Source organism: Ailuropoda melanoleuca, chromosome 6 (genome assembly GCF_002007445.2).
Source record: "Ailuropoda melanoleuca isolate Jingjing chromosome 6, ASM200744v2, whole genome shotgun sequence".
Taxonomy (NCBI): Eukaryota; Metazoa; Chordata; class Mammalia; order Carnivora; family Ursidae; genus Ailuropoda; species Ailuropoda melanoleuca.
In genome coordinates, this window is record NC_048223.1 from 3,632,307 (window position 1) to 3,651,287 (window position 18,981).

General features: G+C 38.8%; 1 protein-coding gene across 1 annotated transcript; it reads left to right on the plus strand.

Moving 5' to 3' along the window:
- Positions 1-991: 991 nt before the first annotated feature.
- Positions 992-12,576, plus strand: PLSCR4 (phospholipid scramblase 4; the record flags this gene model as incomplete). The annotated part of the gene is made up of 6 exons (XM_034661808.1): positions 992-1,240; positions 4,116-4,158; positions 5,085-5,308; positions 7,718-7,879; positions 9,508-9,666; positions 10,522-12,576. Coding segments are annotated over 6 exons (885 nt in total), but the record flags the coding sequence as incomplete, so codon positions are not given.
- Positions 12,577-18,981: the final 6,405 nt, after the last annotated feature.

Below are 18,981 nucleotides of genomic sequence, written 5' to 3' on the forward strand. Positions count from 1 at the left end.
TAAGGAATACACACACATGCACACACAACTAGCACTAATAAGTGAGTTCAGCAGTAGGAGTGTAAAACAGTGAAGCCACTTCGGAAAACAGTTTGGCATTCCCTCAAAACGTTAAGGCTAATTCCATTCCTACTCAAGAATTGAGAACTTACGTTCACACCAAAATTTACACTAATTTCACAGCAGTGTTATTACAAATAGTAGCCAAAAGGTAGAAACAACCCAAATCATTAATCAGCTGATTAATGAATACATAAAAAGTGATGTGTCCATGCAATGAAATATTACTCAGCCACGAAAAGGAATGAACTACTAGGACATGCTACAACATGGATGAACCTTGAAAATATTATGCTAAGTCAAAGAAACCAGACACAAAGGCTACATGTTACCTGATTTCATTTATATGGAATGCCCAGGTTAGGGAAATCTGTAGTGACAATGGTTTCCAGGGGCTGGAGCAGAAGATGGGAAATAACTGCTAATGCGTATGGGCTTGCTTTCTGGAGCGATGAAACTGTTCTGGAATTACATATCTATCATTAAAAACATCCCTTTAAAGTTACTATCTTTGTGACCCTAAACAGTAATAACAGTAAACTTAAACAATAGCATAAATGTACAGTGCTAATTATGTGCTAAGTCTTGTGCTAAACCCACTACAGCCTAGTGAAGTAGGTATATTATTATCTCCAAGGGAGAAACCTATTACAGAGAAGCCAACATGTTACTTGATGTTTCAGACCTCATCTCTACACCTCTGTGTAGAATAATTATCTTATAATCAGGGATTAGGAACCTTTAAGAGGATTAAATGAGTTAATACATAAAGCCCCTTACTTAGTACATTGTTTGTGCATGGTACACATTCAGAAAATGGGTTGTGTTTTATCCCGAAGTGGGTGTTGTGTGGCACATATATTTTTCATGTAAAAGGTCATTCTAACTTGCAGTGTGTTACAGTGTTAGTAGTGTATAACATTTTCCTTTGTTTTTGAATACAGGAGCCCCTGGACTAGCTGTCCCTCCACCTGCAGGCTACCCAGGAGGCTTGCCTGTGGGATACTACAGTCCGCAGCAGCCCTATGCCTTCCCCTCGTACCAGCTACCTGGTGGTATCCATCCTATCCAGTACCAGCCTGGCAAATATCATATGCCAAATCAACCTGTTCCAATCACATGGATGCCAGGGCCTGCTCTTATGCCAAACTGTCCTCCTGGTCTGGAATACTTAACCCAGGTACTCCACACAAATCCAAACAATTTTCTTATATGAAACATGACTGGGGATCTGACAAAAAGAGATCCAGAGCTGGATAGAGCGGATGAAGGTGATGGGTCAGTGATGACAAGGGTCCTGTTTGTGAGACCGTAGGAGTGGTGGTACTGATTTCAGATACGTGAAGGGAAAATGAGTGCAGGAATGTATTTGGTGGGATCAGTAGGCTTTCTAAAGGATGTGTGCTGAATTTTAAGGTATGTAAGGTGTCCTGGAGAAGGCAGTTTAAAAAACAGGAACAGAGGAAAAACAATGGAAGATGCTAGATGAGGTGTTTGCAAAGAAGAGTTAACACCAAGAACAACAACAGTAGAGCAGAACAGTAGACCGTGAATCAGTCACTGAGTGCCTCTGCCCATCCCTTTTTCTCATTACCCACCATTTTCATTAGCCACTCCTGCCACCCTCTAAACATAAAATGTCAATAGAAAGAGAACTACCAAGGGTTTTGCTTCAGGCCAAATTCCAGAGACCCCTCTTCCCACAACACAGTGGATTCTTATTTTCCATCCTTGTAGACGTTCTGAAGCTATCAGGATATCCGGCTCAGGAACTGGGGCAGTATGTCAAAGCCATGTACCAAATGGTATTGTTTAAAACCACATGTCAGAGACTCAAAAGAATTGCTTAATGAAAATAAGATGAAGCAAGTACTGGAAGTTCCTTAGAACCTATTGAATCATGTTTGGTTTTAGAAAAAGGAGTTGTTGAAATACATTATAAGCAAGGGACTTGCCAGTTTTCTTAATTTGCCAAGTTTTAAATTCCTTCTATTACTCTGACAAGGAGTTAAATGAACACATTTTATGAATTCTGTTTTCTCTTTCAGGGATGTTTTGAATTAAAAAAAAAATAGGTGAAAAAAGCAACAAAAAGGTGTGCAACCAGGCAAACCTGGTTTTAAATTCTAGCTGTACTCCGTCCTCACTCTGCAACCTTCAGTAACTTTCATAAGTTACCTTCAGTAACTGTTGATGCTTGAATTTCCTCATCAATAAAATAGTACTAGCAATACATACCCCGTTAGGTGGTTGGGAGAATTTTTCAGGAGCTAAGATTTATAGTGCACCTACTATTTTTGGCACACAGGGCCCATCCAACGGGCGGTAGCTTGTGGATGTTATTAGTTGAAACACCTCAAATGCAAACAGAAGACAGAGAACCATTTGCTTTATCATTTTCCTTATCCTAGCCTTTTTGCAATCTCTGATGTAGATTCCATGAATCATTATCAGGACTGTCAAGATTCTGGAGCATTCAAAGTAGCAGGATTATATTATTTCTAGAGTATTGGCTTGGCCAGTGACTCCACCAATTTGTTAGAGAACTGAGCCATAGCAACCATAGTGTCTTACTGGACAAACTTCTTTTACATTAACAGGCATTATTTCTTTAGAATATTTTGCTCAGCAGTGGATGCTTTTATCAGCAGTGAATATTTTTACTTTGAGTTCTAGGTTTAGCATTCTGGATTTTTTTTTTAAAGATTTTATTTATTTATTTGACAGAGATAGAGACAGCCAGCGAGAGAGGGAACACAAGCAGGGGGAGTGGGAGAGGAAGAAGCAGGCTCACAGCGGAGGAGCCTGATGTGGGTCGATCCCATAACGCCGGGATCACGCCCTGAGCTGAAGGCAGACGCTTAACCGCTGTGCCACCCAGGCGCCCCAACATTCTGGATTTTTAAAGGAACTATAAACCACCTTAGTGACCACTTTTGGCCTTTTAGAAGCCATGGTTAGACCTCCTCACCTGCTTGTGTTTTCACAAAAGAAAAAGTTTTTAATGAAGGAAGGATTGTATCCTCTTCATATCCTCCTGTAATCATACACCACAAAATATTTATGTCTAGTTATTTTTAACTTTCTATATTACCACATTCATGTACTTTTTTATCAGTTAATGTATTCAATGAGTATTTGGTGAAATATGACATTTCAGGCAATATTCTGGGCTCAGGGATTAGGAATGATCTATATTATCTAAAATTATATAAATATAATTACTCTGTCCTCAAAGAGGTTTCTTCTTTTCTACTAGGATATTCTCAAGTATATCAGGTAATGAGCCCATCATACTGTCTTTAGAGTGATTCCTAAGTGAAGTTAAGGTAGAAGTCTATCTGGTGGTGTTCCCAACACCCTTTTCAAGAGATCCCATCCCAGAATGTTTCTTCCTCTTTGCCCTAATCCTAATCACATGCTTCCAGCCTTTGTGGACCCTCTCCTTATTAAAGTATGCACCTAGGGAAGACCCTTGCATTAGTAGCTCAAATGAGTGGAAATCAATGTGTTAACATCTTCCAGGGTTACCTGTGAAAATAATGTAAAACTGGATACTCCTGTGTGAGGTCCCTGGCTGATTTGCTCTCCCTAAGCCACTGAGAAAATAGTTTCCTCTGTGGCTGGTCCATGTTATTCCGTCCTGAACTTTCTGAGCGCCTCCAGGCTGTGAGTGTGAGTGACCTGTCAATGAGACCCGTGAGTAGGGGCGGAGCTAGAAACAATCTGTATCAACGCAGCTTCTTCTAGGTGCTGTTACTGTAGCGGGACGATGATTTTCTGATGTACCAGGCAACTTCTTTTTTTTTTTTTTTTGGTAACTTTATCTTTTAAAGTGGAGAAAAGTGATTTTCCTATCTGGACAGCTCTGCTGACTAGGTACACATAGGGTAATTACACTTGATAATTTTTTTTTATTCCATTCAATTTCAAAAAGATATTTTGGTATCAATTAATACATTTTAATACCTGTCTCATCCCCTTCTTTTCTAACACTGGTTTGATTTAATTATGTTATTTCTATTTTTCCTAATTGCTTTGTTCTATCCCAACAGTTGGACAACATACACGTCCTTCAGCATTTTGAGCCTCTGGAAAGTATGTATAATTTTGTAGTGTTCAGCAGTATTTGAATCAGGTAGAAATTTGCTTTACCCAATATCTAGTTCCTTAATATTGATCATTTCTTAGTGGTTCAAAGGGAAAAGACTATCTTCTTTTACCCTTCCTTCAAGAAAGTAATAAAGGGAATTATTTTGTATAATTGTATCTATTTATGTATCATACATAAGTTCTTAGACTTGAAAAAGACTTACATTTTATCTGGCCAAACCCCCCCGTTCTGCATATTCATCTTTCATGGAAGAGGGAAAGAAGGAATCAAGAGACTAAATGAATTAGCCAGAGGCCCCACAGTCAGCTAATCAGTGGTAGGGCTGGAAATAGAATCTAAATCTGCTAAGTTCTAGTCCAGTACCCTTGCTTTAGAAGTAAAAAGAAATCACAATAAACATACTGCTTGATCTCAGTTCATCCTCACTAGATTACTGACCTTCACTTTACCACCAGATCTGCACATGCATTTGACCACCACACAGAGCCTCTGAGTTTCCTTGGTTCATTTCCCTGTTTGCAATTATGAATGACCCTAACCATCTCAGTATATTTCTTGAGATGACTACTTTATGGTAAAATGTATAATTTCATTTACATGGTTTTATAATTTAAGTTTTCTAAATTCAGATACTCCAGTAATATAGATTTAGTCTTTGCATTTGTGTGGAAAAGTTTTAAAAATCATTTTGTACCGATCTCCTTAAAAGAAATGTTTTAGATTTTCAAAATTACCAGGTATTTATTGGGTATCTGAATCATTTTGGTGTCCTAATCAATTGTAATATTTCACTTTAAATTTTTAAAAAGCTATTTTGCTTTAAGCCCCTAAGAAATACTAGAAAAGGACTTCTTGAGGCCCATTTTAACTGCTTCTAATTTAAAGTGGCTTTCTCATTTTATTTTTTTAGTGATGACATCTTTTGAAACTAATAATAGATATGATATTAAAAACAACCTGGACCAAATGGTTTACATCGTAACTGAAGACACAGATGACTTCAGAAATGCTTATCGGACACTAAGGCCCTTTGTCCTCCGGGTCACCGACTTTATGGGCCGAGAAATCATGACAATGCAGAGACCTTTCAGATGCACCTGCTGTTGCCTCTGTTGTCCCTCCTCCAGGCAAGAGGTCAGAGAATGCAGGTCTTATCCCTGGTTTCTCCTGATCCAAGTCTTCACAGCACACTTTGTGCTCCTTCCAGAATGACAGTGAGGGGATTTTCACTGGGTCTGCTGGTCAGCATGAAAGAAGGGAGTGGGGAGGAAGGAGGCCACATTGTTTCACCCAAGGAAAATCACAGAGGGCTTTTTCTTGTGGGCTCTTGTCTTCTGGCGGGTCAGGCACAAATTAGGGTATTTATTTGGTGACCACAATTTTGTCACTTGTATTTATTGAATTGGAAATGTATCTGTGACCTAGAACAGAAGTCATGTACATGTGTCCAAATGTACCTACATATCCCCAGGGAAGATGTCCCTAGACATCATTGAATGCTTTTAGAATCGGAAGAGACCTTGGATGACTTTAGACTCCCCATCCCAGTCCACACCTTGCCACAGATAAAGAAGGGGTAGCTCAGAAAGATGAGGTGCCTGATGAGGGTGTTACAGGCCCCCGAGTTCTGAACCTAGAGAGGTGATGTTCTGAGTTACAGTCTGGTTGCTCTCTACAGCCTGCACGGCTCTAGGAAGCTGTTCACTGCAGGGAAATGAAGCAGCCTTAGCGAGAGGTCCACCAGAATTTTGAATTCTAGATATGTCACCTACTTAAATTGTGCAATTTACTTAACTTCTCTGGAGCTCCATGCTCTTGCACATAAACTATGCACAACCTGTACCCCATAGGACTATGGGGATATTTAGAAGACACAGTAAGTGCCAGCACTTAGTAAATGTTAATTTATTTACAACCTTCTCTGTGTTTTGATTTCCTATAAGATGGAGATAATAATAGCCCCTATCACACAGGATTGCTTTGAGGATTAAATAGTAATAAGTAAATGTTAACTCTTCATTACAGTACCTGGCAGATAGCGCAGTGCTCAGAGAATGTTGTTCCCAGGTCTTACTCCTCTCTCATTACTGTTTTTGTAATAACAGCCTGTTATTTGAGATGAATCTTCACTTTTAATCCTGAGTCCTTTTGGATATAGTAGGAATTCTTCATATTCATGAGTTGGATTTTCTTCTCAAATGAATTTTTTAAGTAGTTTACTTGTATACAGTTTTTATTTTTCTTAGCTCTGAGGCCTAAACTTGTATAAGATCTTAATCTTAGGCAGCTATCAAATTTATATGCTTAAGTATATGTGTGAATGTATATATATAAACAATAAATCTTTTTTTTTAAATAATATCTTGATTTGAGGGATCCCTTGGGGGCTCAGTCGGTTAAGCATCTGCCTTCTGCTCAGGTCATGATGCCGGTCTTGGGGTCAAGCCCCACATCGGGTTCTCTGCTCAATGGGGAGCCTGCTTCCCCCTCTCCCTCTGCCTGCTTCTCTGCCCGCTTATGTTCTCTCTCTCTGTCAAATAAATAAATAAAATCTTTTTAAAAAAATATCTTGATTTAACAGTTCATGAAGCTATGTAGTCCTGCCCCATGATGAGACCTAGTGGAAACTCTTGGAAAAGTATATATGACACCAGAAAAGCTACCAGTAGAACTTGAACTCTGACTCTTGTTATTAGTAAATATGAAGATCTTAGTTCTTCACAGAGGAGTATTGTAGAGATGCTTAGCTAAAACAGGGCAGTGGACAATTTTGAAACTCTTTAAAATGGCTTTATGGAGTGCGTGGGTGGTTCAGTCGGTTAAGCATCTGCCTTTGGTTCAGGTCATAATCCTGGGGTCCTGGGATCAAGCCCCACATCGGGCTCCCTGCTTAGCAGGGAGTCTGCTTCTCCTCCTCTCCTCTGCTGCTCCCCTGCTTGCGCTTTCTTGCTCTCTCTGTCAAATAATAAAGTCTTTAAATCAATCAATCAATAAAATGGCTTTATATATTCATTCACACATTCCGTTGTTTTCACAATATTCAGTTCTCAGAATGCCTCTTTTTCCATTTCTCTTACAATTGTCATGTCTGTGATTTAAATCTAAGAAATTACCTTGCTTGCTTTGTCACGAATTGTGCCGGAAGACATGAGACACCTAGAGCAGAGACAAAGAACTTCACTACGGCACAGTAAACAGCATGAGTGGCATGAGCAGTCTGTTGGTGTAGGTCCCCGTGCCCCCAGGTTCTATAGGGTTGACCCAGAGGAGCTCATGCCGATGCTGCACACAGCTGAGCAATAGTGAGCTTGGAGAACTGTCCATTGTATAGTAAGCAGTCACTTTGTTCCAAAGGGAAATGTGACCTCAGCTCTCAAGGCTGTTCTGACCTACAGCCCTAAGAAGGAGCCTGGGTAAGATGGAAGGCTGTCTTCCAGTAACAATTTTCCTAGTCCTTGAAAGACTTAAGAGCACATCTAGGTGGTGTGTATGCGTGTGGGTATCTCTGTAGCTTCCTCCCCTCTGTCACGTCTCCATCTGCAGCTGGAGGTGCAGTGCCCTCCCGGTGTCACCATTGGCTTTGTCGCGGAGCACTGGAACCTGTGCAGGGCGGTGTACAGCCTCCAAAGCGAGAAGAGAGAGAACGTGATGAGAGTACGTGGGCCGTGTTCCACCTACGGCTGTGGTTCTGATTCGGTTTTTGAGGTAAACAAATATAAAAATGACATTTTTACTATTTCTTCTACATGTACTAACAGATCTTAGAATTATTTGGTTTTAGATTATGTTTTTATGTGAATGAATAAAGTAGAATGAGGAAGAGTTATTGGTTGACATCAAATCATTTTCAAATTACTGTTCGTGGATTGCTTACTGTTTTCCAAAGTGCGAGCTATTTTTTTTTATGATTTCAGTGTTTGATAAAGATAAGAAGTAACCATTTAAAACACTAAACCTGAAAGAAGAGACTGGTGGAATCCATTTATTTATTGTTGGTTGTATTTATTTATTTTATTTATTTATTTTTTTGAAGATTTTATTTATTTTGACAGAGACAGCCAGCGAGAGAGGGGAAATCAGGGGGAGTGAGAGAGAAAGAAGCAGGCTCCCAGCAGCTGGGAGCCCGATGTGGGGCTCGATCCCAGGACTCTGGGATCCCAGAGTCCTGGGATCGAGCCCTGAGCCAAAGGCAGATGGTTAACAACTGAGCCATCCAGGCGCCCCTTGGTCATATTTAATTAACCATTTTTACCAAAGATTTGCAGGATTGTCACTCCTGATTAACAGAAATGCCCGACACATCACAGGACATATGGAGCACCCCAGATTGTGTACATTGTTTATTTGCATGGTAGAAGTTGTCTGTGTCCTTATGAGAGAGGATAACACTGATAACATGGATAAAACTCATAACAGGTTATAACATTTTCTCAGGAAAATGCAAAATCTTGTTTTGCCTCTCTTAGTACAAAATGAGTGCTTATTATCCTATGAATCTGACAAAGGCGATGCCTAGAAATATTTCCTGAGCTTCTTAGAGAATCCTTCTTGAATGCCTTATAATTCAGCAAGGCTCATTATCTAAAGTTGCTCATTCAGATATTTCCTATGACACCCAGTAAACTTTTTTTAGTTCTTCAAGCATTGCTTATTTATTAAAAGACCAGTGTAGAGAAATAGAAAATGTAGATAAGCCAAAGTTTAGGGGCGGGTGTATGGGATCATTCCAATCACCAGAAGTTAGTATTTGGGTATTTTCCCTCTGGCAAGTGCCAGAATCCCCCTTTTACAAGCCAAAGCCCTTTGGGATTCTGACATACTTTAAGAAGACAGGGTGGATTTGGCCCACAAAACTTGAGTGATTATTTGAAATTTGTGAAGTACATAAAACTGTTTCCTTACTTTTGCTCATGTGTTTCCCTAGACTGTAGAGACTCCTTTCCAATCCCCAGTTCCCACCCTTCACTATGTGATAAAGAATTTCAGAATCAATTCAATCATACGTCCCTAATAACTCATTTGAGGATGAAGAAAGAACTCCAATCCGAGAACTGTCAGATATACTGCAGCTCAGTTATAAACCAGTTTCAAGGCACTTAAGCCTTCTTGGCCGTAATTCCCTATTACTTTACAGTAATGTATTACTTTATAGTAATTAAATTACAGTAGTGTAATTATTACTATATTAATTTCCTGTTCTGTATTTATGTTATCGCAGTGCAAACTGCTTATAAGTAGAGGAATGAAATATGAAATGAAATATGTATTATATATGTATTATAATATGTATAATATTTTTCAATCATCATAAAGTCACATTCTTATCTTTCTAGGTCAAATCCCTTGATGGCATGTCCAACATCGGCAGTATTATTAGGAAGTGGAACGGTCTGTTATCAGCAATGGGTGATGCTGACCACTTTGAAATTCACTTCCCGTTAGACCTGGATGTGAAGATGAAAGCCATGATTTTTGGAGCTTGCTTCCTCATTGTAAGTCTTTTGCTTCTGAGTTGTCTTGAGAGAAGCACTCTTTATGATGAGACGCAGTGTGGTGTAATAGAAAGGCAGTAACAATTTCTGTCTACCACTTACTAGTTACATGTTTTACAAAGTGGTTAGCACTTCCAGGCCTCGTTTTCCTTACCAAAATGGAGATAAAAATACTTATATTTTTCAGGGCAATGAACACGAGCCCTCATATGAATAAAGGGGCCAGAAGAGTACTTGGAGATATTGGGCATCCAGCGGGTGTACTTGTCCTCATTGCATGTTGTTTGTCTTTGCCATGACTTAAAGATGCCTATCCTAGGACTTCTTAATGAAGTAAATAACTCTAAAGCTGATGTCCTTTCCCTCCACCCTCCTGCCTCTCTGTCACTGGACTCCTTGGTGCCGTATCTTCCTTAGATTTGTTAGGTAGAGTTCCCTTGCTGTATTAATGACTGATCAGTGGTTAATATTCATAAGTAAGGCACAGACATAAAATGGATATATTTACCTTAAAATGTAGCTAACATATTGCAATTGGCATATTTAACATATTTAATATTGATTGTCAAGTTTTTTTTCCTTTTAACAACGAAAATTTAGTTAATCGGTACCCCCAGATGGAAATGTTACTGGCTACCAACAGTTCTAAGTCTGTAATTTCTGGTCTTCATGTCAGGTCTTCTTCATAAAGGTTTTATTAGATTTATTTATTCTTAACTAGAATGATGATCACCTGGTAAATTATAAAGGGTAATACTCTATGCATTGCATCTAATTATGTATGTATCTATATACGTACAGTTATCTTTCTATATATATTATATATGTATGTATAATTCTTTTTTCTAATTTCAGGACTTCATGTATTTTGAAAGATCTCCACCACAAAATTCATCAAGATAAATGGACACAGCAAATCAGCAATAATGGCTAATAAAAATTAGAAAAGTTGGATGGGGCTTACAATCCCCTGAATTATTTGCAAATATATGTGCCTGCTTTTGCAGATTATTTTCACTGGGTATTAGCTCTAACAGGCTAAGAGTGTAAGGGCAGTACAACCTAAACATGTTTCAATTGATTATCTGCCCATTTGTCCTCTTGGTAGACTAGGAGTTCACCTTGAAAAAGCTATGACTCATTAACCAAGTAAACACCTTACAATGAGTTTCAAAATGCTTTACCATGACATAAGGGAAAACAAATCCCAGAGATTTCACATTAGTAGGTCATGAAATGGTGAGCTTTTTAGAGCTTTTTAGAGCAGTCTTGGAGATAGAGTAATAGAGCTTTTGTCCATAACCCCGTCCTACCTCTCGCACCTCTTGTCCTGTTACTGAAGACAAATTTAATTCCAGGTGAAAAGAATGATACTCTTAATCTTTAAAAACAAAAAGGAAAGCAGACTGCATGTTTATTGTACAAGGAAAAATTTACTTGTGCCTATGTATCAAAACTTTGTTTTGCAAGTTTCTAAGTTTCCATGGAAATTTTGATTTTATTACTAAATAAAACTTTTTTTTTTAATCATAGGGTTTATATTTTCCATGCATACTCCCTCATTCACTAGCATGGTCAGTCAGGACCTGCTTGTATATGGAGTCAGGGTCAGACTATCAGGAACAGAGGTAACATGGACCACAGCCAGTCTAGATCTCTGAGTAATTTAGAGAATTACTCAGATGAGAAATTTAAGCTCCCTTATAAGGAGCTTGCATTTAATCCATTTAATTTTTCTTGGTCACAGATGCCTTATATTTAAAATATGTTTGGCCAGATCTCTAAGATTGCCTTTGAACCTTCATATCTCATTCGATGTGACACAGAGAAGATAATTGGGTTTTTTTACCTTTCAGAAAGATCCCTGACAATTACCGTGTTTTTCTAATAGCTGGAGTTAGTTTTGTTTCTAAATTTTGAAATGTGACATTCTGTGTAGCACTTTGTAAAAGCAAAACCTACAAATCTTCACATTGTTTAATATTTCTTAGCTGCTTTTTATTTGATGATAGATAAATCTATATCTATGCAAAGAAAATAATAAAACACAGCAAACACAGCAAGCATATATTACTTCTGTGTGAACTACAGTTTAACAGTAAAATTATGTAGGAGCACCATAGTTAAAATACAAATGTACTTGTTTTTATTAGCTAGTTAAGAGCATAGTGTATTAGTGAATAGACTCTGATGAATCAGCCTGCCTCTTTTGCACTCTACCTTCCTATCTGGACATGGACTGTGTTCTTTCAACACAGCCAGTATGTTGAATGAAATGTATTTTCCTTGTTAAGTGAAACGAGCCTGAGTGTTCTTAGATGGAATTACTGAGAGATGAGGGCCTTTGCCCGTAGTTCCTCTTGAAGTCAAAGAAAGGTGCTTCATTTTAAAATTATATTTATCTTTTCATGGTAAAGTTGTTTTACTCAGTTTCTGATAATTTTTATTTTTAGGTGATACTAGCTTTTTTTAAAAAAAATGTAAAACTGCTGCTTTCTAAAAAAAATAATTACCTTATATTTGAAAATATAATTGCAGTCTTATATATATTATTTCTTATAATAATGTTTGACATTTTATATATGAAATCAGACAAATAGTATAGACAAAGTTTATCTATATAAACCTCCTTTTTACTTGCCTATATCCTTACATCCCAAGACATGCTGCATAATACTAAAAAAAAAATTATTTTTAACATAAAACATTTTAAATTTGTTTAAAGTTTTTATAGTATTAAGTTGTCTCTTACAGTTATAATTCCACTTTTTTTATAAGTAATACTTTGTGTCTTGGAGCGCCTGGGTGGCTCAGTTGGTTAAGCGTCTGCCTTCGGCTTAGGTCATGATCCCAGAGTCCTGGGATCGAGCCCCACATTGGGTTCCTTGCTCAGTGGGGAGCCTGCTTCTCCCTCTGCCTGCTGCTCCCCCTGCTTGTGCTCTCTAGTTCTCTCTCTTTCTGACAAATAAATAAAATCTTTAAAACAAAAAGTAATGCTATGGTCTTTTATTTTTATACTACAGTTCATATTGTAATTTCTATATTCCTTAATGGTATTTCATTGTGTAAAATTGATCAAATTCACTAAAAACAAAAGCTACTCTGAAATTTGTGTGTTTTCATGCTTCATCTATTGTTTTTGGCTTTTAAATAAATATATGGTTTATAGTAAAATAGTTTTATTTTTTGATTTGTGATTGAGTCTTTGCTATAGACTGAATGCTTGTACCCCTCCCCCCACCCCAAACTTATGAATTACCCCAACGTGATGATGTTTGGTCGGTGTTAGGTCATGTTGGTGGAGCCCTCCCTCACGAACGGGATTAGTATCCTTATAATCTGCCAGCACCTTGATCTTGGATTTCCCAGCTTCCAGAACTGTGAGAGAGAAATATTTGTTGTTTAAGCCACCCAGTCCACAGGATTGTTGTCCAAACGGATTAAGGCAGAAATTGGTACTGAGAAGTGGGGGTGCTGCTGTAAGAAATACCTAAAAATGTGGAAGCAGCATTGGAACTGGGTGATGGGTAGAAGCTGGAAGCGTTTTGAGTTGCATTTTAGAAAAAGCCTAGATATTTTAACAGAACATTAAAGGTGATTCTGGTGAGAGCTCAGAAAGAAAAGAGAGCTGAAGAGAGTAGAGAAAGCCCTGATGTTCTTAGAGAATAGCTAAGTAATCCTGAACAGGAGGTTGGTAGAAATATGAGTGGTAAAAGCCATTCTAATGAGGCCTCAGATGAAATTGACGAACACGTTATTGGAAACTTGAGGAGAGGCCCTCTTTATTATAATGTGGCAAAGAACCTGGCTGAATTATGTTCATGTTCTTGTGTTTTGTGGAACATAGCATTTACAAGTGAGGAAAGTAGATGTTTAGTGGAAGCAAGTTCTAAGCTGGGTGTTGAAGATGCAGTTAGGCTTCCTCTGACTTCTAGTAAAATGCAAGCAGTAAGAAGTAACTTAAAGACAGAATTGTTAAGCAAAAGGAAGCAGAACATAAAGACTTGGAAAATTTTCAGCTTATCCATATAGGAAAAATGAGAACACTGAGGGTGTGGCCAAGGTACTGATAAGGAGGTCAGTATGAGTGAGCTTCTGAACAGAAGCCAGGAGACTATTCTCCAGGATAATGGAAGAATGACCCTGAAGGCAAATCAGTGGTCAACAGAGCCACTACTCCCATTACAGGACTGTATTGCAAGGCCTTAGGGGGCTGAGTGGTTCAAAGGAAGGGCCTTCAATACCTGTGGAACCTTCTTGCACGCTACCTGGCTCTACCTCACATGGGGAGCTCTGCTCTCTGCGATCTCTTGCCGCGCTCTTCTGCCACCCCAGCTGTGCCTCTTGTGGGCCCTGGTATGGCATGGCCACCTCTCCGGAGGGTGCGGGTCCATGTGGCCCAATCTCTTTTGATGTTCATAGTTCATAGGTCAAGGGGGCATGGCTGCCTTCACCTAGATCTCAAAGAACAGGGCTATCTGGGAGAGCCTCAGTCTTTGAACCCCAGTCCTGGAGATCCACAGGGCCCAGGCAGAGAGTCTCTGCAGGGAAGTCCATTCTGCTGAGCCCTGTGGGTAACATGGGCATCCCAATGGGTCCAAAAGACAGAGCATTCATTGAGTCAACAATAATTCTTGAGCCTTAAGATTTAATGTTGTTTGTGCTGTTTGGTCTTGGACTTACCTGGGATCTGTCACTCCTTTCTTCTTTCCTATTTCACTCTTTGGGAATGGGAATGTCTGTCTTGTGCCTGTCCCACCATTTTATCTTGGAAACCCATAATTTGTTTGGTTTTGTAGCTTCATAGATGGAGAGAACTTTGCCTCAGGATGACTCATACCTTGAGGCTTACACATACCTGATTTAGATGCAACTTTGGACTTTCAGACTTTTGATGCTGGAACTAGTTAAGACTTTTTGACTGTTAGAATAAAATGAATTTATTTTGCATGTGAGAAGGACATGAATTTTGTCCTGACCAGGGGTGGAATGCCATCGACTGAATGTTTGTATCCCCTTAAATTAATATGTTGAAATCTAATCCCCTAATGTGATGTATTTAGAGGTGAGACTTTGGGGGTAATTAGAACGTGAGGATGGAGCCCTTATGAATGGATTGGTACCTTTATTAAAGAGAAGGCAAGGAGCTCCCTCTGCCACGTGAGGACACAGTGAGAAGATAGCCATCTATGAGCCAGGAAGTGGGCTCTTACCAGACACAATATCTGCTGGGCCTTGATCCTGGACTTTTAGAACTGCAAGAAATAAATTTGTTGTTTATAAGTCATCTAGTCTATGGTATTTTTGTTATAGCAGCCAAAATAGACTAAGACAGTTTTTTTTAACACTTTTCTTCAAAGGGATTTTTGAAGGTATTTCTTATTATCAATCGGGTTCCTTCAGGATCCTTGTTTTCTTATGTAAGTTTAATTCCAATAAAGTCATTTTTGTAGTGTTTTATAGTAGTGACTGGCTTTCTGATATAACCAAGTTATTTATAAATGCTTATTTCTCTTACACTTACTTAAGGCACCTTTAAATTTTAAGTATGATTTCAATAGCAGTATTTCATGCAGGAAAGCTGCCAGAATTTATGACTGTCAGTAAAGGATGCATTTTAAGACAATTTTAATGACCAGATTTCCCAAAAATTATACAAAAAGCTGGTTACCAGACTAGTTGAATTTTTCAACCAACTGGATGTTAAATCAAGTTCAAGTATAGAATGAGCAGTGATTCCAGGGAATGACATCCTGCTCTGCTGGGACAGCTGGCTACTTTTTAGTACCTGCTGCCCCCCCCCAGTGTTTAAGGTCTAATTTAACTTATATTGAAAGATGCAAACTTGAAAAATCTATAGGTGTGTATTTAATAAGCTAATACCAAATTCAACGTTTTGGCTAGTGAGAACTAACATTGAAAATGGATCTTTCCCATAATTTTGTTGACCCTCTCAGAAACTGTTTCCCATTTATTTGCCTTTAGACATCTTTAACTGTTAATCCCAAAAAAGAGAAAAACAGAATTATACGTTCATGATAATGCTTAGCATGGTTAATAATAGCACCTGATAGGCATTCACTCAGTAGCCCAATGAATAGCAATGCAATCAGTGGCTATATTTTTGAAATATTTATTATAGTACCCAGTAAAAAGTTTCACCCTTTAAAAAATACACTCCTCTCTCCACTATTTCATTCTATTAATAATTACTCTATTGAATATCTTCTAAATTCAGGCATTGAAATATTCCTGAAGGCAGAGGGAAAAGCAATGGTAAAAAATACATAATTACTACCTTCAGGTGTTCACCGGCTGATGGATGAGAGAGACTTTTAAACAAAGTGCACATTTTTGAGGACCACATGGACATGTGTTCAATGGGATGTTGGCACATTCAGTAGAGACCGTGTCACTCGCACCATCTCAGGTGCTATATATATATATATTTTTTTTTTTAAGATTTTATTTATTTATTTATTTGACAGAGAGACAGCCAGTGAGAGAGGGAACACAAGCAGGGGGAGTGGGAAGAGGAAGAAGCAGGCTCATAGCAGAGGAGCCTGATGTGGGCCTCGATCCCATAACGCCAGGATCACGCCCTGAGCCAAAGGCAGACGCTTAACCGCTGTGCCACCCAGGCGCCCCTATATAATATATTTCTATCCCGTTTAATCGATAGTTTAGGCTGGCTGGTTGTGTCATTTGCCCAGGTACACTTCCTGGCAGTGCTGGAGGTGAATAAGATGGATTTTACAGTCCCGTCTGCAAGCTGAATACATGGTAAATACAATGGAAAAGGTCAGTTTAGCAAATTTTCATCAAGGAAAGCAGGGATTGTTTATTACAGTTAAACACAGAGCCCAAGAGAGTGGTACATCTGAGATCCTCAACAAATATTTGTTGCATGAGTGAAAATAGTTCTAGTATGTGTATGACACTGTGCTAGGTGTTACAGGAGACAGAAATGAGAAGGTAGTCCTCTATCCCTCAGCAAGGATAAAGCAAGTAAGTATGCAATTGCAGCACAAATTTAAAGAATTACTGCACAAACTAAAAATTATTTTGTTTGAAAATATATATTACTTGATTGTCACAACTGCATCATGAGATAAACATCAATACCATTTTTTCAAAGGAAGAAACAAACTTCATCAAGAGGTAATAGCAAAAGATGGGGTGCTAAGGAATGTCCTCTCCCCTGTTGTAATTGCAATGAAGGAAAATTGAAATGCTGGATAAAAGGTGAGAAACAAACAGCTCCTGGAAGATAGAGAGCACAGCGTGTGGAAGAGCACGTAGAGTTGCCCAGTCTCAAAGTCCGACCAGAAATCTGATCACGCAGCCTAATCACCTCACTCCATTTTCCAGTTGTCCAGAGTGGATTGGTGGTGAGTACGCGAGGGTGTGGAAGAGGTGGGGTAGGTGCTAAGGTTGGGGTGGTGGTGGAGCCTCTTCATATAATATCTAAACAAAAAGTAAACAGCAAATTCTAAAACATTCTGTAACTAGCTAGCTTAATGGTCACCCATTAAATTTTCTTGCAGTTCGTTCTGCTGCTTATCAACAAGGGAGCCAGTCATATGAACTCATATAACTTGAGATGTGTAGTTGCTGGGCTTACCTCAAGATTCAATTCTAGGGTAGATGAATATGCATCTGGGCACATATGGAGGAAAAACAGCCTAATCATGAGACAGGTGGTATAATGTGATCAACTAACTATGATGATGGTAGTGATGACGACGACAATGACGGTAGCAGCTAACTCTTTCCAACGCTTCCTGTACTCCAGGTACCACACTGGTTGTACAGACTTTCTATATACTAACTCATTCAATTCTCATAATCCTGTGATATAGATTACTATAATAATCCCAACTTTACAAATGAAAAAGGGGGGGGAGGGGGAGATTAAGGTATCTTGCACAAAGGAACCCAGCTAGCTTACGTCCACAAAGCCATTATTTGAAGGTGGCTCCAGAGGCTACAATCTAAACCACTGTGCCTTGTGCTTCTTTAATCTCTGTGTCATATGTGGTTTTTCATTGTGTGTTCACTCAGAAATACAGGGAAACAGAAATAGGGGAAGACGGTGGTGTGTTACCTCATGCGTTCTCTCAAGTTGAGGATTATGGTCGGAAGCCCCTGAGGCCCTGAGGGGTTTTGTCTGAGGGTATGTTCTCTCCTAGAGGTATGCTTTTGCTTCTACTAGTATCCCAGTGGTATTTCCGACTGAAGACCACTTTTATGCTATTCTGTCAGTTTGGTGCTTCCCAACTTGTGTATGCATTTTAAATAGGAAAACCAAAACAATGAGGATAAGTCTTGGTTACAGATTCTCAGTGAGCAATTTTTTCTATACCTATAGCACAAACCCAAACAGTCAAACTTTCTCTTGAGCTCTGTTTGCCAGTGGGGAATTGTTTTCTCGTTCACACTTTACACTGGACGTGCGTCTTTGAAAGTTCCCATTTTATTGGTAGTCTGTTCAATACTACGCCTTTGCTTAAGCCCGTGGCTCATCTCCTGTCTCATCTTAGGAGGTGAAATCTAAACCACGGCCACTAAAGGTTGGTAACTCCTCTCTGGGATGTCAGAGAAAGTGTCAGCCTGTGTTTAATAGTCAGATTGTGCCTGATTTTGACCTCTGCTAAATTCTCTTGCCCTCTTAGGAGCTACACTTTGCATTTGCATAGCTTTTGGATACACTTTGGCTAGACTTTTTGGTATGCTATTGCAAAAGCATTTTAAGATGATCTCGGCAACATTGCCAGCAATGAAACTGATATATATATATATATTTTTTTTAAGAGCACACAATTTTATATAAAATAAAATATTCAGGAGATAATGCTTTAGGGGCGCCTGGGTGGCACAGCGGTTAAGCGTCTGCCTTCAGCTCAGGGCGTGATCCCGGCGTTGCGGGATCGAGCCCCACATCAGGCTCTTCTGCTATGAGCCTGCTTCTTCCTCTCCCACTCCCTCTGCTTATGTTCCCTCTCTCGCTGGCTGTCTCTATCTCTGTCAAATAAATAAATAAAATTAAAAAAAAAAAGAGATAATGCTTTAACATAAATACAAAATTTAAAACAATTTTGAACTTTTATATTATTACTATTTGTTAGACCTAATCTACAACTAGATTTTTGTGTTCTATTCAAAATGATGTATATTAATTATCTATCATATTATTGAATTCCAGGTTCTCTTAAAATATGTTTAATTTTTCTAATACTGTTGTTAGATAAAAAGATTCATCTAAAATGGTACCACCTCTTCCGCAATCCAGGCTCAGATGAATTTATTTTGGAA